The following is a 21108-nucleotide window of genomic DNA, read 5'->3' on the forward strand; positions in this document are numbered from 1 at the left end:
CTGCCACTGAAGCAGAGATTAAAAATACCATGTCTTGTTGCTGCAGAATAGATGCCAGCTTCCAGAAACATGGCTGCATTGACAATACTCACTTTCGTTTTCTTTTTTTTTTATATAGATGTTTTTCTATTTTTACTGACAGAGATTCAAGCAATTCACATGACAATGTAAAATGTACTTTTACAACTCAAGCTGTTTTTTTTCATTACCACACGATGATTCACAAAGTGAATGTAAGTAAGAACAAAATGATAAAATCAGGTCCATATATCCAAAGCTTAAAACTGACAAGTTTATATGAAATGTTACACATTTTATTTGGGGGAGTGGGGGGAAGAAAAAAAAGTGTTCATTTGTAGTGAATTATGAAATAGACAATAGCAGAATAAACATCTGGTTATGAAATACACTGACTATGAAATTAAATACAGAACAAAACATAGTTTGTACATGGCAGTATCTACCTAACTTGTATCAAAATCAGGCACTGAGATTATACAGAACCCTGCATAGGTCTTTAAGTAAGTCAGTGTTACCTTGCCCGATAAGGAATATAGAAGGAAGAGGTGAAGTTTCTGGAAACTGAACCTGAAATTAAGAAAAGGTATTTTTGCAAAGTATAAAGGTGGAAATGGCAGGTGCATGTTTTTATTCTAAAAGAAAATTTGCTGAAATTTCTTGGTGATTCAGGTATGCAGAGAGCATATAAAAAACCACATTCAAAAGTCAGCATTACACTGAGTTTATACTGAGTAACTGTGTTATGGAAATATCTAATACAGTTTTGAGAAAGAACTGTTCAGTGAAAATGAAAGGTATTTATGATGCAGTGATACTTTATCCCACGAAACTGTAAGAAGAGATATATTTTCATAGGTTAATGGAAATATGGATTATAGGTTCTCCGAATTTTCATTGAAACTGATTTAATTTTGATTGGCTTATTGTTCAGTACCCAGGTATCCCAGTGAATCCCAGTCTCAAGAAGTCTACCTGTGTAGCGATGAACTCCGTTAAGATTTGCAAGGCCACACTGGTTGAACCACCATCCAGTGTTACCACTGAAGTTACTGCAGCTCTTTACAGACTGTTCTCTAATAGTGCATGTTGGCCTGCATCCATCATTATCAACATCAAATGTGCTGAAAGGCATTGAATTCTGGTTATCTGCTTTTCTGTATCCTCTAAATGCATCACCTAAGTAAAAGAGATAAAACATAAAGTTAAAAGGTTATTATGGGGACTTGAGTATCTCCCCTATGAAGAGAGACTGAGAGACGTGGGGCTGTTTAGTCTAGAGAAGACTGAGAGGGGATCTGATTAATGTCTATAAATATCTGAGGGGTGGGTGTCAAGTGGAGGGGACCAATCTCTTTTCAGTGGTGCACAGTAATAAGACAAGGAACAATGGGTACAAACTTGAACATAGAAGATTTCGCCTCAGGATGAGGAGAAACTTCTTTACAGTGAGGGTGACAGAGCACTGGAACAGGCTGCCCAGGGAGGGTGTGGATTCTCCTTTTCTGGAGACTTTCAAAACCCACCTGGATGCATTCCTGTGCAGAATACACTAGGTGATCCTACTTTGGACCCAATAATATATGGAGGTCCTTTCCAACCTCTAACATTCTGTGATTCTGTGTGATTCTGTGATTTCTTACTTATTGTATACATCAGATAACGAGCTGGCAATGGACATAAGAAAGACATAGGAAAGAAAAAGTATAAAATACTGAGAAGTACAGAAGAAGTTGAAATTTGATGAAACATGTTATATTTTTATTGCTTTCAGTGATACACACCAGAAAGTAATGGCTTCTGTCCTCAAAGAGAGTGGAAGAAAAGGTAAATGCAACAAAAAGGATTATTAACTTCAGATTTTACAATGGTGTACCAAGAGCCTCAGAGTAAGTGTTGACATAAAATGGAGTTGTTAAAACACAAAGATCGGTCATGACTGGTTCTCTTGTCTTATCAAAGAAATAATGTTTCTTACAAATACAGGTAAAGGATCAACACATTTTGAGATTAACTATTACTTTGCTAATAAGAAACATTCTTGCATATTAGTAAACATGCAAAATCCCCCCAAATTAGAAGAAAGCATTAAGCCATGATGCCATATCCACATTTGGTATAGCTATGATATTAACGGAGGCCTGGAACTGTAAATTAATTGGTGTCTATATATTAGCCACTAACTGTTATACAGTGTAGGTCTAATTTGTTCCAGTCAGTCTCTTTCAGTATCCTTTGCATGCCACTGTGTGGGCACTTCTGAACTAGCCAAAGCAACAGCACTAGGAAGACTTCCACTACCAACAGCGTATGTGAAATGAGATAATGGTCGTCTAAAGAATTGGACCATTAAATAGATATACAAAAACATACACAAAATCCCTTACATTTCATCAGTTCTCTGGACTTGAATCCATTAAAAATCCTTTATTTTCTTTATTAATTTTCTTTATTAAAAGAGTGTTTATTCAATTATTCCATTAAAGACCTTGAAACAATAGAATAAAATTGTTTGTTGCTGTGTAAAGATTCATACTGCCATAACCAATCATGACATCATTAAGCATTTACATGCATAGATGTTCATTATTATAGGGAAAAACAGATTAGAAATAAATATTTTTAAAGTAATTTTAATTAAGTATTACTCTTTTGAATGCATTTTTTCATGTTAAGAAAGGGAGCAGCTATCTTTGAATATTGTAAAGAAGCAGGGTCTTACCAGCATTTCCTGAATACCGTCCCAAATGGATCTTAAAAGAACATGCTTCATCCTCTATCCAGAATCCATCATAAGATGCATAGGCATGCTTGTCATTTTCTGATTCCAAATCCACACAAAGACTGAAACTAGTGGCTTTCTGATTTACAGTGTGAAAAATCTTCCTCAGTCCAAGCCAAAATTCCCCTAAAACAGAAATAAAATACAGAGTCAATAAATGTCTAGAGATGGAAAGTATAAAAGAAAAAAATTATTCTACTTTTTCTACTTTGCTTCCTGAAACAAGTGTAATAAAACTTGTATGGTAGGCATATATTCTGTTAAACAGCTAATGAAGGTACAGAGTATTCTTCCTACTTCATTGGGAAATCCATGGAAAAAATTCCCACACACACATCAGCTTTTTTTCCTCTGTGACATTTCTAGAAAACTGCCCACATGGTAACATTGAAGCATTCCTCTTCAATATACCTTAGAAGGCCACAAAACTGTATGAGCTAAAGATCTACTTGATTACACAGAATTCAGCTGTGTTCCTAAGGGCAATACTGAGAATTTATAAATGTTAACATCCCATGCAATGCAACAAAACTCAAACTCTGTCCTCAATATTTGCTGCCTCTGAATGAAAGATTGCTTCATATGTGCTGCTCTTTTTCATACAGTTGAAAAGTTGTGTGCCTCTTTGGCAATCCCAGATAAACTCCTGAAAAAGCAACTGGTTTTAAGACTTGCTGGTGGCAGTCTAGGTGGCAGTAAAAAAAGTAGTATCACAGTTGTGTTGGTATTAGCTACTGAAAAAGTTCCATTATGTTTCTAACTTTGCTGCTGTGGTGAAATATTATTGATTTTTCACTGCTTTAAGGAAATTTGCTTTAAGCAAGTGTGATTAAAACTGATTAAGGCTTATTTTTTTTAATGTGAATAAAGAAGAAATACAACTTATACATTATTTCAGAAAGAAAATACCACAATATTTTAAATATCCTTTGTGAGACTGAGGATAAAGTCTAGTAGGGTGAAAGTCATTATTGACTTCACACAATAGATATGGATAAAAGAATCTCTTAGTATAAATAAAACTTTTAAGAAACAAGAACTTTATACTACTAAAAATCCCACGCAATTTAATGGAATGTAGCTCACAAAGACAGCAGAAATGTTGGTTTCAAGCCACTTTTAAAGTATTTTAAATTAATACCAGAAAGGTCACCAAATCCATCCAGATATTCAGACCATGTTCTCTGAAATGGAATGATTCCATCAGTTCTCTTCTGAACCACAGTCCATCCACCTCCTTGGAAATCCATGTCACACAAAACCTAAAATAGTCATAAATAAGATTAGATATTCTTGAAGCAACAGTTATGAAGAGAACATTTTAGTTGCATAAAGATGGACTACTCAGAGTTTTGCAAAGCAACATAGCTTTCAAATAACAAAAAATGAATAAAATGAATAAAAAATGAAGCTGCAGTATTTTCTTACATGATCTTTCTTACACAATCGTCTTGTACTGCTTGATTTGGATATTTTACTTAACCAGTACAAACTGTTATGGGCACATGTTTGCTCATATCAGAATCACAGAATGGTTCGGGTTGGAAGGGACCTCCAAAGGTCATCTGGTCCAACCCCTGCAGTGAGCAGGGACATCCTCCAGCAGATCAGGTTGCTCAGAGCCTTGTTGAGAATAACCTTGTTTATGTCCAGGGCTGGGGCCTCAGCTACCTCCCTGGGCAACCTGTTCCAGTGTTTCACCACCCTCATGGTAAAGGATGTTCCTAACATCCAATCCAAATCTACTCTTCTCTAATCTCAAACCATTGCCCCTCATCCTATCACTAAAGGCCTTTGTAAACAGTCCCTCTCCAGCCTTCTTCAGGTACTGGAAGGCCACTATTAGGTCTCCCTGGAGCTTTCTCATCTCCAGGCTGAACAACCCTAGCTCCTTCAGCCTGTCCTCATAGCAGAAGTGTTCCAGCTCCCAGATTATTTTTGTGGCACTCCTCTGGACCTGCTCCATCTGGTCCATGTCCTTCCTGTGTTAAGGGCTCTATAGCTGGATGCAGTACTCCAGCTGAGGTCCTACTAGAGAAGAACAAAGTGGCAGAATCACCTCTTTTGATCTGCTGGCCACACGTCTTTTGATGCAGCCTAGAATATGATTGGTCTTCAGGGCTGCAAGCACACACTGCTGATTCATGTCAGCTTCTCATCCACCAGAACCACCAAGTCCTTTGCTGCAGGGCTACTCTCAATTTCATCATCCCTCAGCCTATACTGATATCTAGGATTACCCTGACCTAGGTGCAGGGCCTTATACTTTGTCTTACTGAATCTCTTGAGATTCTCCTCAGCCCATCAGAAGCTTTGATAAATGTTACTGTATATTAATAATAGCATGAACTGGAAGTAACATGCAACACCACATATTAATCATGCAAAGTATTACAGATAGAGGCATTAACACTGTGAATATACTTTTATTTCAGCAAACTAAAATAGACACAACTTCTTATGTGTTTATCAATACTTTCTTCTACATAAACACCATGTTTGTGATGCCTAGGAAATGAGAGCCTTTAACAAAGAAATGGAAAAAGGGATAGCAGTAAGTCAGTATACAATTTAAGGTGGAGCAGCAAAAAGTTTGATATAAGAAGGGGCCCCAATCCAGGGGAATCCCAATATGAACATTTAACAGCCTGCAACTGAGCAGTCCCACTGCATACATAAGATCAATTGTCAAATTTATGAGTTGTCTGCTAAAATTTGTGCCCAACAGCATGTCAAGTGGCAGTGGTCCAGCTGCCCTCTGCTCTGCTATGGAATATCACATTATGTGGCACATTTTCTTCTCAGCCCATTTAACTTTAGACACATAAATGAGTTCCCTAGTTAGGAATCTTATTACTCTCGTCTGCCCTGTAATCCCCCTATACAGAGAAATGTGCATTCAGAGTGTGGCTCTGGGAAACCAAGATCTAAATCACCTTCTGCAGGTGTTACACCTCCATTGCCTACAGAAAGGGCCCCTTAGACCCTTAGTTGCTTCCTAGGGATTTCCACTAAGCATCTAAAGTTAAATGGAATCTATCCAGGTCACTTTTGAGCATTTTTCAAGTATGTTCCCAGTGCCAGACACTGACCTAACAGGGATTAGGAAATCTGGGTATCCTAATGTAGGAAAGCACATATTGCACGTTTAGATGCTGCACCACCTAAGCTGTTCGAAGTAGTTCCAGAGGATACTATCCTTAATTAGCAACACCTGAAGGGATCCTACAGGAAGGATGGAAAGGAACTTTTCATAAGGGTGTCTAGTGATAGGACAAGAGGGAATGATTTTAAGCCGAAGGAGAGTAGGTTCAGACTGCATTTGAGGAAGAAGTTCCTCAGTTCAAGGGTAGTGGGACTCTGGAATAGGCTGGCCAGGGAGGTTGTGGATGCCTCCTTTCTGGGGTTTAAGGTCAGGCTGGATGAGGCCTTGAGCAGCTGACTGTAGTTGAGAGGCATCCCTGCCCATGGCAAAGTAGTGAGGTGGGTGTTTGGTCTCTTTTCTGACGTAAATAGTGATAGAACAAGGGGAAATGGCCTCAGGGGAGGCCAGGAGAAGTTTAGGTTTGATATTAGGGAAAATTTCCTAGGAAAAGTGGTGAGGCACTGGAATAGGCTCCCCAGAGAGGAGGTGGAGTCATCATAGAATCATAGAATCAGTCAGGGTTGGAAGAGACCACAAGGATCATCTAGTTCCAACCCCCCTGCCATGGGCAGGGACATCTCACACTACATCAGGCTGGCCAGAGCCTCATCCAGCCTGGCCTTAAACACCTCCAGGGATGGGGCCTCAACCACCTCCCTGGACAACCCACTCCAGGCTCTCACCACTCTCATGGTGAAGAACTTCTTCCTCATGTCCAGTCTGAATCTCCCCACTTCCAGCTTTATTCCATTTCCCCTAGTCCTATCACTACCTGACATCCTAAAAAGTCCCTCCCCAGCTTTCTTGTAGGCCCCCTTCAGATACTGGAAGGACACAGAGCCTTCGTTTCACCATCCCTGGAGGTGTTCAAAAACCATGTAGACATGACATTTTGGGACATGGTTTAATGGCAATGGTGGTCTTAGGTTTATGGTTGGACTTGATGGTCTTAAAAGTCTTTTCCAACTGAAACGATTCTATGATTCTATGAAAATTAATGCAAATACCTCATTACAATAATGCAAATAAAACTCATTACAAATAATCCCTTTGCCTCATCTGCTGCCTTGAGAAGATGATTGCATGCTTGGCTACTCCTCTCACTATGAGTCAGAAATAGAAAAGGGAGCCCACTTGGTTATAACATCAATCTTCAGTCCAATAAAAATCAGTGTGAGTGTTGATAGTTCTCTGAAGAAGCAGATTTGATTCTACATGAAAGGTCTTCAGCCAGTTACATATGACATCAAAACATTCACTAGCTAAGGGAAAATATGATCTAGAGACACAAAAAACAAGGCATTGCTGTTTAATTTCTTAATCCTTTATATGCTGGAAATAATGCTGTTTCTTAAAGTCTTACTGATAGCTGATCCACTTTACACCTTGTTCTATGTCTTGTATCTTGTGCAAGGTATGAAGGGCATGGCTGTGCCAGGTACATTTTAAATGAGCAGGTTATCCATGGGACAATGTGGCTTTGTGGCCAAGAGAGCCAACAGCGTCTTGGGATGCATTCAGAAAAATCAGGGAAGTCTAGGGAGGTTCTCCTCCCTCTCTACTCTGCCCTAGTGAGACCACACGAAGAATTCTGTGTTCGGTTTTGGGCTCCCAAATTAGAAAGATACGGGGATCCGGCAGAGAGAGTTCAACAGAGAGCTACGAGAAAGAAAGACTGAGATCCCTGGGGCTGTTTAGTCTTGAGAAGAGAAGACTGAGAGGGGATCTCATCAATGTCTATAAATATCTGAGGGGTGGGTGTCAAGTGGAGAGGGCCAGGCTCTTTTCAGTGGTTCACAGTGATAAGACAAGGAACAATGGGTTCAAACTAGAACACAGGAGATTTCACCTCAACATGAGAAGATACTTCTTGACAGTGAGGGTGATGGAGCACTGGAACAGGCTGCCCAGGGGGGTCATGGAGTCTCCATCTCTGGAGACTTTCAAGACCCCCCACCTGTGTGGTCTGCCCTAGCTGTCCTACATTGGCAGTAGGGGTTGGCCTCAATGATTTCTGGAGGTCCCTTCCAACTCCTAACATTATGTGATTCTGTGATTCTAGTCAATGTCCTCTCTTTCCGTCTTTAGTGTGTTATAACAGGTGTATTCCAAACAACAGGTTAGTTTGTTTGACCCACCCTAGAAATGTCATATTGAAAAATATATCAGAAAGTGATTGTGATTAAATTTTCCATAAGTGAAATTGATTTTAATTGTCTCACATTTGAATGTTCAGACAAAAGCCTGTTTGGGAATAGTTTCTTAAGATTATGAATACCTGATACTACCACTAAAACTGAATATTCTTAGAGCTCCTGGAATTCAGGTTTTAATGAGCCAAGTTAAGCATCAAAATCTATACTCATTATTAAAAACTTTGAGGTTTCAAAAACTAAAATATGAGAACAGTTGTCTAAATAGTTTTCTTCATTTATCTGGTATCTTTATACAACTGATTCTAAAGACATTTTGGTTTCATTTCAGTTACATTTAAAAGGCAGTTTATTGTTGGAAACGTCCTTGTGCAAATAAATAGTTTCATGACTGTAATGTTTGTTTGTTTGTTTGTCTTATTTTCCTCTTATGGTTTTCTGCCTCTTTGTATTTTTCCTATTTTGATAGTCTGCAGAACTTCCCTAACTCATGGCTAATAGTCCCTTAAAAAGCATTAGAATTTCTTGTTCATGTTTTAATGTCCTGATATTTTTGTTCATCTATCATGTCTCTTGTATCCTTCTTATACTTCAACACATGGAATAATTTGCAGTTGCCTTAAAATAACATTCTTTATAGAACACACATATTTTAGATATTTTTCTCTGATAACTTTTTGGCAGTATCTTTTCAGTTCTGTGTAACACCTACCAGACAAGAAATTACATACCTATTTCATTAGTGCAGATCTTCTCATTATTTATTGTTACCTAATGCTTTTAATCAAATTATTATTATTTATCTTCTTTGTTTCTTGTTCTCCCTAAGAAACCTTTCAAATCATATAACCAATTTTCAGATTCTGGTAGTAACTTTAAATGTGGAAAAGGGTTTTGTTTACTTTTGAAGTGAAAGGAATTTTATCATATCATATTTATTTGCCAAAAACGTAAGTGAACTGATAAATGACTTATCTTGCATAGGTTAGTTATACCATCTCTCAGGAAAAGTAATTTGGATGACGAATCAGTATTTCCTCAGTGGAATCCCTTTCAATCTAGAAGAAATTCTGAAACAGATACATTTTGTGATACAGTTCATCCCAGTGTGAGGCAAACAGCATGGTTCTGTGGATGGTCTTTCTTTTACTCGGAAGGAGCTCGCTACATTGTTTAGAGAGAATGACAGGCTTTTCTATCAAAAGCCTGCAGAACCAAGCTAACTTTTCCTTTTGAGATCAAGCATACTTGTGAAGCCCTTTCATAAGCAGTTTGAAAATTAAACCAAACCTCTCATAAAGGTGGAAGTGGGGAGATTCAGACTGGACGTGAGGAAGAAGTTCTTCACCATGAGAGTGGTGAGAGCCTGGAATGGGTTGTCCAGGGAGGTGGTTGAGGCCCCATCCCTGGAGGTGTTTAAGGCCAGGCTGGATGAGGCTCTGGCCAGCCTGATGTAGTGTGAGATGTCCCTGCCCATGGCAGGGGGGTTGGAACTAGATGATCCTTGTGGTCTCTTCCAACCCTGACTGATTCTATGATTCTGTGATTTCATAGATGAGCTCAATAACTTCTAGGAATTACAGAAAATGCAGGTGGTGATAGGAAGCGTGACTGATGAACTTCATGCTGCATTTCAACCATTTTTCTTTGTTGAAAGAATGTCTATTCTGCAAACTGGATATGAAAACTAAACATTTAGATGTCTCTGTGCTTCAAGACTGAATTATAATGATGCTCAGACAAGAGCTAAGCAACTGCTCCAGGGAGATCCAATGGGGCCTACAAGAAGGCTGGAGACAGACTGTTTACAAAGGCCTGCATTGATAGGACAAGGGGCAGTGGTTTGAAATTAGGGAAGCGTAGATTTTGATTGGATGTTAGGAACAAGTTCTTTACCATGACAGTGGAACACTGGAACAGGTTGCCCAGCAAGGTAGTTGAGGCCCCATCCCTGGAGATATTCAAGGTCAGGCTCTACAAGACTCTGAGCAACCTGATCTAGTGGATGATGTCCCTGCTCACTGCAGTGGGGTTGGACTACACGACCTTTGGAGGTCACTTCCAACCCAAACCATTCTATGACTCTATGAAACTAATATACATCTGCACCTATATTTAGACGCCTATACAATTATCGTGGTCCAAACTATAGGCATCAGCAGTCACCTCTCAAGAGAAAGCAATGCTAATTAGTCATCCTGCAGAATAATTCAAAAAACCTGAAGTCATATTTCAGAAGTTACTTGGCTTCTCAGTCTTCCATCTCTAAAACATAAAAGAAGAGCATTTCTCAATATCTAAAAGTAGTGTTGGAAAACACCTTGGGTTTTCCTCTTTGGTAGATTTCACTATATATGAAAACTAATGATGGGATCTTAGAGATTAAATTTCTTTGTAGAAAATGAGAAACTTGTCAAAATTATAGCAATAGCAAATACATTTCACTGATTTAATATATTATTCATCTGCTGGGAAATTCTCAAAGAAACTCATTTAAATCTATTAAATATATCCTAAGTGCATATTCTCAATCAAATTGTGACTATCCTGAGAGAAAAATTTATTACCTCAAAAGGATAATTTGATCCTTCTGGATGAATAATGTACAGACCAGTAGGAGTTTTTGAAACTGAACCAACGGTGTCTTTAATATCAGTGCAATCCAACCCTGGAGAACAAGGTATTTGATGAAGTTCAATAGCAAAATATGTTTAAAAAAACAAATACAGCATAAGCACAGAAATATTACTTCTCTTGTTAATGTAGGAATGATTTCAAATAGCATTCACTTGGCATGCAAACCTAAAAAACATGTCTTGTCATGAATTTACCTTATAAATGAAAATTCTCTGAATTCCATTAAGCTCAAAAAGAAGTATAAATTACATTGCACAGAGAAAATTCTTTCTAATCTTAATGAATATGATGTGGAAATTAAACGTTATGTATCTGGGTTATTTTATAGATTGTATTTGGGTTACACTTGTAATGAGAAAAAGATGTATTATCTGGGGAAGGAGTTTTTTTCCTGCAGATATTTTTATTTATACCTGCAAAAGCCTTTACGCCATAATGTGTACATAAAAAACCCGTTGCTTCTAAGTGCCAAGTCTGTGTTGAACATACTCAAGCACTTTGTACAGCCAGCAGGACTGCTTAGAGGCAATGTTTCCTTCAATTGGGATGGACAGAAGGATTAGCTGTCCAGTGTGCAAGTGACTTCCATCTCATTAGAAGAAGGATATTGCAAATGCAGAACACATTTCTTTCATCACTTACAATCTAATGATCATATTTGGTATTTGGCATAAAAATCAACAAGATGCTAAACAGTATGCCCAGAACTATCAGTTACAGATGATTTAAAGTATTAATTATGATTACATTCTTAAACAGTTCACACATTTTGCAGAGTTCATATATTACTATCACAGAATAATAGAGTAAATGTTCTAACAGCTTACCTCTCCTTAATCAGTTCTTTGTTGAGACACACACACAAAAAATAAAACAAAGACCTCAAGTCTAAATGTAAAGAATACTTGCCATGAGATTGAACTGCTTTGTAAGGAAGTGGATCCAAATGCCTTCTCAAAACTTCAGTGTTCAAATGAAGAAGTCTGTTCATGAGCTCATTCACCTGCAATTTCAAATAAAAGAGCTTTAATTAAGTTGCACTGAGGATTTTTATATTCCAAAGATGTATTTTTTTGCTCTTACTAAAATATAATCTGAAGTTAATTTTTGTGATGCATAAGGGATTCATACCTTCATTAGGTGAATTGGTCAGAATTTTTTTACTTTTTTCATCCAAAGGCATTCTTAGGAAGAATTTCAGTTAATTCAAAAAAGTCCTTCAATTTGATTAAGGCTTTTTACCTTTAATGAGTTATGCACAATGTTTGCAAACTATCAGAGTTAACAATGAAATAACATGTCACCTGCACAAATACAACAGGACTGAAGATAGGAACCAGCATGGAGGAATAGTCCTCCACTTACCCTACTACAACATATGCCACAAAGTTGTGGACCAGGTTGTGCTTAGCACTGCTCACAGAAATGGAACTCGCACACTAGGCGTGGTGAAAGAGACTCTAATTATACTATTTCACTATATAAATGCTTAATTTGCCTCAGTTAGGCAATATCTAAAGTGATAAATAATATATACATCATTATGATAAAGAAAAAAATACCTGATTAGAAAGGTAATCCAAAGAAGACTGTTGATCGTGCATCATGTCTCTTATGAGCTTTTTTGTATTTCTTGCATATTCAGCAAGAGAGTTCTGCAAGTTTCCTTTAAATGAAATAATGTTCAACCACTTTGTTATCATAAATCTAGAAATATTCTTGACTAAAAGACACACTCATTTATGGTATCTAAGTGAGCACTGAATATGTTTAACCTTAGGGTACTGAAAAGTGAAACCAAAGTAGTACAGAGACGACAATTTAAAGCCAGAGATGCTAAACCCCTCAAGTCTCACTGATTGCACTGAAGACATCATAAGAAGTGGTGGCTTCTCTTAAGAACTGAATAATTTAATCTTATCCTTGAACAGGTTGGATGACCAGTTAATGGATATCACAGAAATACAAATTCAAATTACAAAAAACAGATATTTCAAGTTTCCTGTCATCCTACATTTATCCATTCACTATGCTACTCCTGTTTTTTGCCCTGATGCCAAAAATAAAATCAATTTAAAAAGTAAACCTGTCAGGTAATTAATAGTACATATTAAAAAATCATATGGGAAATACAAGAATTTTGCCTTTTTTTTTTTTTTGAGGCCAATTACATAATTTACTGTGCAGTTTGTCAAGGTGGTGAATAGAGAATGTTCTCCATAAGTATCTACAAAAGGCAAGCTAAAGTATAGATTTCATCCCACTTTAACAAAGTCCCACCTAACTCCCTCACACCTAACTGGTGACAAACAGACACCCTACCTACTCTTCTACTCTGATGGAGAGGGCCACTGACATTCAGAGGGTAACACAGAGCTAGGTGGGCTGAGCTGCTGCCTGTATTTCTCAGAGTTCACTAGTGATTATAGAGACTAGAATGATTATAGTTTAACTTTGCCAGATCAGCTGCCTGCCAAAACACAGTACCCCAAATTTTCTGAACAATTCTCAGCCTAGGCAGCAGTGTCAAAGCCTGTCACCTGTGCTCAAGTAAATGAGTAAATTAGCACAGCATAGCATAGCGTAGCATAGCGTAGCAGAGAATCGCATAGCATGGCATTGCATAGCTTGTTGCTGAGAGTATTCTTTATGAATACATACTGCACATGTAATGTTTTTCCCCTCGTAAAGTTTTAGCTTGAACATCATCACATGGTACAAAGCATTGTTCTTTTTTTTTTGAAATAGCTGCAGATTTATTTTTCTCTTCTGCCTTGAGTGGACTTCCCACATCTCCAACAGTCCTTGTTCCCTGTTGTACCAAACAATGGAGGGGGAAATGAACTGATCATAAAGCATATATAAAATATAGCTCAGCCTGCCAAAATGAAGCAGATTACTCCATGGAATCTTCCTTCAAACCCTGTTTTTTAAAGCCTTATAAAGCAGTAATTAACAGAGCTGAGACCAAGGCCTGTTGGGTGGTTTCTGCTTATACATACCTCAGGAGAGAGTGTCGGATGTAAAGAATAACCTCTATAGATTTAAAAAACCACCACTAACATTTCTGATAAAGTGCTCTACCTCTGAACATTGTGAACCGGAGGGAAGAACTTGCAACTCTTGCATTTAGGAAGCTCACATTTTAGGAACTGTTACACCAAACAGCTATCTCAAGTGTCAACAAAGTTATTTTCAACTGTAAAGGAGCAGGCATTTGGATTTACCACATATTAGCAAAACACTTTCACTCTTGAGAATCTCTAAATTACTTACTCATACTCGGATTATAGAAATACTTGCACAATTTACTAGTCTATGCACACAAGCAGTCCCAGGCAGATTTGTGGACAAACTCAGCATTAAAAAAATATTTTTAATGCTCTTATAGAGGAAATAATGAAGGGATAGTACCGACAGGCACACAGTTGTCTGAAGTACTAACAAAAAAAAGCATTGGCAAAAGTAGTTGCATTTATTAATATTCTTTTCAAATATTATTTTTGTATTAAATATTTTCTTTCATAGTGCCATGTGACATAAAGGGAATTTCTCTGACTCATCACTTAAATAGTAAAAGTAATTCCTGCAATATGTGTCATTACCAAAAGACTAAGAAACATATTTTCATCTGAGTCTTTGTTTGTTGATTCCATCATCCAGGCAAAGTATTGTAGTATGCTCATATACTGTGCTTTCAAATGTAAATGGGATCCCTGAAATGTAAAGACTTTAATGAAAAAGAAAACCTATTAGGGTGGAATATATCTTCAGTTGTTTTACTTTCCTGCTTTAGGTTTCTTTTTCTGGTCTTGGTACTCTACTGGCAAAGCACATAACAGCTATTTTCTGGATTTTTGCTTTGATAAAGTGAAAGTGAGAATTACAGAAATAAGGAGATTTTACACTAAAAATATATTTTAAATTTAAATAAATAAATAAATAAACAAATAAAACCCCACCAGTTCTTGAATTCTTAATGTAATTGCCTTTTGTGTCTGGAGGTGCTAGAGACCTAAAAGAATATGTTTCTTTAATTTTGAAATAAGTACAAAATAAATAAAGACAAATTCTGTAAGAGTTATACATAGATCACTTAAAACTTAGAAACATTTGGAAATATGGTTTGTTGCAGGGATTTATCACATCTACTCACCAGATGTTCAATTACATACCATCAAGCAAATATTCTTAATCAATATTTATTTTTAACAAAAGTCAACAAGAAACAGGCAATTAAGTCTGACTTCAGCAATTCAAGCAAAAACAGTGACTATGCCAAATCCAATAGTTAAAGATGAGATTAAAAATGTGGCCTAACAACAAAGCTGTGATGAAGGGCATTAGCACAAAAAATGTTTTAATACACTGAATTCCTCTAATTTCATTTAGTTTCTTTTCTCTATCTGAAAATACCTGAGACTTCTGTATTTTTGTATCTGTCCTGAGTAAAGCAATCTGCATTTTAAAAACATGTCACTTTTCTGAGAAGTCATTTTGTTATATTCATTATCTTATCTAAGCAACATAACTGAAAAATCTTACCTTAGATGAAGAAGGCTTGACATTACTTATGACAGTCTCTCCTAAACTGAACAAAACAATATTAAGACAAATCAGTGAAGCTACCCTAAAGCAGTTCATCTTTTACTTGAAGAATGCAAACGTTTTGTCAGGTTTCAAATTTCTGTGGAAAGAATTGTACACTATGAAGTCCTGAGCTAACTATTTGGGAATGTCTGCAGCACAAAGAGGAGCCAACACATCACTTCTTTTTAATGCCTGGATTTAATAAACAACATTTCACTTGCACAGTAGATTTTGTATGCCACTGCTTGTAATCTGAGAGCAATAACTGCTTATCACCTCTGTCTTTTAGTCTCACTGGTAGCCTGTCTACTGGAACATAGGTACTGAAAGTGAGACGATCATTCAAATCCAATGTTTTGTTATCCCTGAAGAATGTCAAAGTACAAGAGAATGCCCTGAAAAAGAAGAAAAATAAGTGCAATCCACAGAAACTTAATTTAAGATATGAGGCACTTACAATATATTCAAATTGACTATTTTTGTATCTTAAAAACTGGATCTGGTATTTTAACCAAAAAGGCAAATACTTTGGGAAGTTCACAGAGATACAACAGATTTTCAACTCCTTGTATACATATGAGAAATTAAATTGTTTGTGATCTGGCTGAATATTCTAACATACCACTGGGAGATACACTGCCTAAAGGATCATCAGAATACACTGTTCAATGTCAGCTTTCACTGTCATAGCCAAATTTGTCTCAATACTGTGGTTTATTTCTATCCCTGTCTGAATTCGGAGAACACTGGAGATAGCCTTTGCTACAAAGAGACTTGAAAGCAATTCTGAGGGGGATGTTAAAGGAGTTGTAAAAACAGATTTTAATCCACTTTTTAATGCATATTTTCTTTCAAAATTCATAGCTAAAGGACACTAAATACCCATACCTGGCCTCTTCCTGAGAAGAGTACATTCAGCTGCCTTTGAAATTCTCACCAACTTTGTTTTTTTCAGTATCTCTCAAAATCAATTTTTTAAAAATTTGGTCTAAGATATCATATGGCACATCATAGTTTTCCAGTATAATTACTAGAATTTAGCTAGTGCATCAGTTGATACTGATGTAAGTTGTAATCCTATACTTCAGTCTCAGAAAGATGTTGGAAAGATTTTCATGTCACATATATGACACTATGGGAAACAAAGAAAGAGAAAAAGGTGATAAATTTCAGGACACATGGTCATAACATTGAACATAGGAAGGCATAGAAAGTTCCATGTAAACAGGAGGAAAAATTTTTGCACTGTGAGGGTGACAGAACACTGGAACGGGCTGCCAAGGGGGGTTGTGGAGTCTTCCTCTCTGGAGATTTTCAAAACACACCTGGATGCATTCCTGTGTGATCTGGCCAGGGGGTTAGACCCTGCTCTGGCCAGGGGGTTGGACCAGATGATCTTTTGAGGTCCCTTCCAGCCCCTAATATTCTGTGATTCTGTGATAACATTGACTGAACTTCTCCTGTTCAGTTTCCTATACTGCTAAACTGAAGCTTCGAGGAAAGCTAAAGGGCATTAGCAGATTAATCCCCCACTGGAACAAGAACAAAAAGAAATGTGTTCCTGCAGCAGCATAGCTATGCTCCAGCCTTCACATCAGATTTGTAATAAATTTAGAATCTATCCCACAAGGATTTAAGAGGTGATCTTTATCCTTCATTGGAATATCAGTCGCTAGCCCACAATAAAATTTATTAAACTTCTTTCAAACCACTGGACCTTCCATATTGTAACCACTTGAGTTCAGGCTGCTTGCTGTCCCAGAATAATCATACAGTTCTGAAATACATGGCCCTCAGCTAGTTGTCTCTCACCCCACAGTCTGAAAAATGTGAGGTTACTCACCAGGAGGAATTATGTAATAAGTGTAAAGGAGGACTATGAATAAGAAAAAGGGAAGAAGAAGGGAAAGACAGAAAGATATATAAACACCATTTGTAATTCTAAATTTCAGAAGGTATCTAAGGTTAAGCTGTGAGTTGTGCTGGGTAAGACAAAAATTTGCTCTAAATGTAAAGTTGTTGACATTCTGCCAACATGGGCTGACCATGTACTTGAATCCTCCTAGGTGTGACATGGGCTTAAATTCTTCAGCTCTCCTTCAGTCCTGTTTGGGTGACCCAGTGCTCCATACCAATAAAGCTTTCTGCCATGTCCTAAATGAAACACTTTATTTTATCAGGCAAACCGGGATTTTAAAAGGATATGTAGGTTGAAAAGCACATACTAGTAAAGTGACAGCCAGTCTTCTACCTGCAGCACACAAGAGTTCAGGTTGGTCAAAGAGGTGGTGAATTTGAGGATGGTATTCTGAACTAGAGGTAGAAGACTTCCATTTAAAGGTTACCTTCTCAGCTGTGGTAACTGGCATATTAAGCAGATTTGGCAACCTGAGTGGTCTTGAAAGCAAAATGGTAATAGGAACACCTACTTCACATGCTATGCTACAAATATGGGGGGGTGGGGTGTCTGTGGAGAATATTTTACAAATGCAGAGTACTATTTTTACCCTCCTAGTCAAAGACATAGAACAGCTGCACACTAAGAAAGAGAATGATTGGTTTAAGCTCAAATACAACAGCCAAGAAACGTCTCACCAGGAAATCACCAAGGCATTTAGCCTTTTGCTGACAGCTCATCCAAAGCCTGGCAGTATCCCAAGACAACACCCTGCTTTGCCTGAATTAAAAAAAAAAAAAAATTGCAATAGTCAGAACTTTTTTTTTACTTTGTGTGACTTTATGTTTTAGTATACTTTTTACTATTTTTTTCTAACTCAAATCAAGACAACTTTTTATATTTTTCTATAAATTATTAAACATTTTTTGTTGGTGGTTTGGTTTGGGTTTGGTTTTTGGTTTGGCTTTTTTTTGCATTGACTTTTCTTCACTCTGAGGTTTAAAAAAAATATCTTTTTTTCCCCTCTTGATTCCAAATCTTTACCGTCAACAGATTTAACACACACCCGCAGAGCCACAAGCAGCAAATGGACTCTGGGAGGCGTTTCCTTTGCCCTACAAAGCTAATGAGAAACATTATTTGTTCGGATACCGTTTGTTGTTCGGTTTTCGTTTTAATGATGTTATGTTACTGACACAAATGTAGAGAAGGTGGGGAGAGGGCGGAAAGCCCGCTGAGAGGCAAACAGGGAGTTCAGTAGCGCGTTCTCTGAAGAGCCGGGCAGGCAGGGAGCTTGCCCGGCGGCTGAGCGAAGCATCCACGCCTCACTTCCAACCTGGGCCGGGCCCCCCTGGGATCGGGCTCGACGCAGCCCGCAGCGGGAACGCCCCGTACCGGGCCGTACCCGCGCTGTTCCTCGCGCCTGGTTTGAAGCCAAGTAAAGGCAGCATCGGCCAAACCGCCACCGCCGGCTTCCTCAGCTGCTCCCTCGCCGTCCCCGCATACGGTCCCCGTGGTCCTCTCAACCGGTCCCCACGGTCCCCTTAGCCGCTCCCCTGCTATCCCCTTAGCCGCTCCCTCAGCCGCTCCCCTGCTATCCCCTTAGCCGCTCCCCTGCTATCCCCTTAGCCGCTCCCTCAGCCGCTCCCCTGCCGCTCCCCCGTCATCCTCTCAACCGCGGCCCCGCCCCGTTGCGAAGGAAACGGCGTCTCCGGTTGCTACGATGGCAACAGCACGCCCAGAGTGGCGCTAAGGGACACCGACAGCGGCGCACTCCTTAATGGAGGCGGTGGGCCCGGGACGCTGAATGGAGCCAAGAGGGAAGCCTGGCGGGGCGGCATGGGGGCAAAACGCCCCTAGCTACCTGCGGGACTGCGGGGCTGGGAGGCCGAAAGGTGCTGTGTATCCTTCCGCGGAGTCAGCCGATCGTGAGGGGCTGGGGCGGGCTGTCGAGGCAGGCAGTGGAGCGGTCAGTGTGGGCGGTGCGCAGGCGGCATGCCTCGGGAATGGCCTCACTGCAGAGAGCCGGGTGGAGGAAGGAAGGGGCGCGGCGGCTCCTGCGCCCTGAGAAGGTGGCGAATAGGACCATGGAGCTGCGGACGGTCCGTGGGGGGAGGTGGGATACGGGCAGCGCTAGCACAGCCCCTGCCCAGCCCCTGCCCAGCCCCGTGGTCAGGGTTTGCCTCTGGGGTAGCTTCAAATAAAACATGCATTGCGGGTTTTAAACTGCTGTAGAAAAGTTGATTTCTCGGGAAACTTCAGAGGTTTTCTTCAAGCTCCAGATACTGCACTGGGAGTTCTTTTTTCTGTCCTAACCTGAGGATCCTTATTTTCTTGAATTTAAATAATAAGAAATACTGACACAAATTCAAAGTTCCACCTGTACACTGCTACTTAAATCATTAGTGGCAAGAGGCAGGTCTGATCTTGCTCTGTGGAAAGCATTTATTCGGTGACATCAGTGAATTTCAGTGTAAACAACTAATTCGTGGTGGAAGAAGCTGTTTCTACAACTGAAACATTTTCCCTGTGGTGCATGTACCCATATGTTACTGTGGTGGTTTGCCCCTGGCTTGGGGGGCCAGGTGCTGCTCTCTCAATCCCCATCTTAGATGTAGAGGGAAGAGTGAAACTATAGCAAGAGGTCCATGGGTCAAGATAGGAGCAGTTTAATAGGGCAAAAGTGAAAGCAAAGGCCACATTTGGAAGCAAGAGCAAACAAAAATAGTATTCTCTATTTCCCATTAGCAGATGATGTCCAAACGCTTCCCAGGAAGCAGGGCTTCAATGCACTTAACAATTGCTTCAGGGGGGCAAACACCATCAATGCATGCCCCCTACTTCCTTCTTTCTCTTAGGTTTTATATCTGAGCTGATATCATATGGTATGTAATACCCCTTCAGTCATTTTGGGTCAGCTGGCCTGGCCGTGTCCTCTCTCAAGATCTTGCCCACACCTCAGCCTACTGTTGGGGGGGGAATGTTGGAAAAACCTTGGTGTTGTGTGAGCACTGCCCAGCAATAGCCAAAACATTGGTGTGTTATCAACACTCTTCCAGCTACCACTACAAAACACTGCACTATGAAAGATGCTGGGGGGAGAACTAACTCCATCTCAGCCAAACCCCATACAGTTACAGATTTAGATAGCAACAGATAGAGATCTCTTCAAATAAACACAATAAAGGTGACACTTTCATCTGCTGAGACCCTGAAATATGAGTGCCAGGCCTTGTTAAAATCACTGTAAACAGCAAAATACAGTTACACTTTTTTTCTGGATAACGTAAAGTTAGTTATGACTACAATATATTGTTATGGGACCAACTCTTGTGCACTTAGCCAGGCATATCAGCATTTTGTATCTTACAGATAAAGTTTACCCTTTACCCAAAATTATATGCAGTCAATCAAACAGGCTATTATTTCTTCTAGTGAGCTGTTTGGTACAGTTTCCGTTGTCCTTAACACAATAGTAGGGATAGAGCTTTAACATTTCATTTTGAATGGGATTTAGAAGAAGAACGTCGGACATTGAAAGAAGACCAAAAAATATGTCGGAATAGGGCACAGAAATATTTGATAGAGACAAACAGAAGAAGAAGGTAAGTAACTAAAGTTCCTTTGGTGGGAGCTTATTAAAAAAAAAAAAAAAAAAGAAAGTCAAAACCTTGAGAGAGCTCAATATATTCCTACTATTTCCATGTTCGGTTTGCAATATAGTCTCATTGCTTTGTTCTAGAGGAATCTAGGCTGAAGTTTCACCAATCCAGTTTCTTGATGTAGGACAAATGCAATATAAAAAGAACATTATTCTGATGTACTCGTTATTTCTTGGAAATTCACTGTATAAAGCAAAGGTAAATAGTGTTTTCATCCTGTGGCT

General features: G+C 39.0%; 2 protein-coding genes across 2 annotated transcripts in view; one reads left to right on the top strand and one right to left on the bottom strand.

The window, feature by feature from the left end:
* Positions 1–877: 877 nt before the first annotated feature.
* On the bottom strand, positions 878–15379 carry ANGPTL5 (angiopoietin like 5). The gene is made up of 8 exons (XM_054389217.1): positions 15281–15379; positions 13397–13547; positions 12298–12401; positions 11645–11738; positions 10666–10766; positions 3942–4062; positions 2741–2926; positions 878–1197 (listed from the first exon to the last, which is right to left on the bottom strand). Exons 1-8 carry the CDS (start codon positions 15377–15379, stop codon positions 878–880), a joined length of 1176 nt encoding a protein of 391 aa, XP_054245192.1.
* A 3930-nt stretch (positions 15380–19309) lies between these two features.
* CEP126 (centrosomal protein 126) overlaps positions 19310–21108 on the top strand; it is a 64117-nt gene continuing 62318 nt past the window's right edge. The window contains exons 1-2 of the mRNA XM_054390033.1: positions 19310–19338; positions 20699–20827. Of these exons, the coding sequence (XP_054246008.1) occupies positions 19310–19338; positions 20699–20827 (158 nt within the window). The remainder of the gene's footprint in view (positions 19339–20698; positions 20828–21108) is intronic.

Source organism: Indicator indicator, chromosome 1 (genome assembly GCF_027791375.1).
Source record: "Indicator indicator isolate 239-I01 chromosome 1, UM_Iind_1.1, whole genome shotgun sequence".
Classification (NCBI taxonomy): Eukaryota; Metazoa; Chordata; class Aves; order Piciformes; family Indicatoridae; genus Indicator; species Indicator indicator.

Excerpts from the sequence above, each read along its gene's own strand:
- ANGPTL5 (XM_054389217.1), bottom strand. The coding sequence starts at position 15,379 with ATGAACTGCTTTAGGGTAGCTTCACTGATTTGTCTTAATATTGTTTTG. Across the intron at positions 13,548-15,280 it reads TCAAGCCTTCTTCATCTAAG|GGAACAAGGACTGTTGGAGA; the intron begins GTAAGATTTTTC and ends TTGGTACAACAG. Across the intron at positions 11,739-12,297 it reads TGGATTACCTTTCTAATCAG|GTGAATGAGCTCATGAACAG; the intron begins GTATTTTTTTCT and ends TTGAAATTGCAG.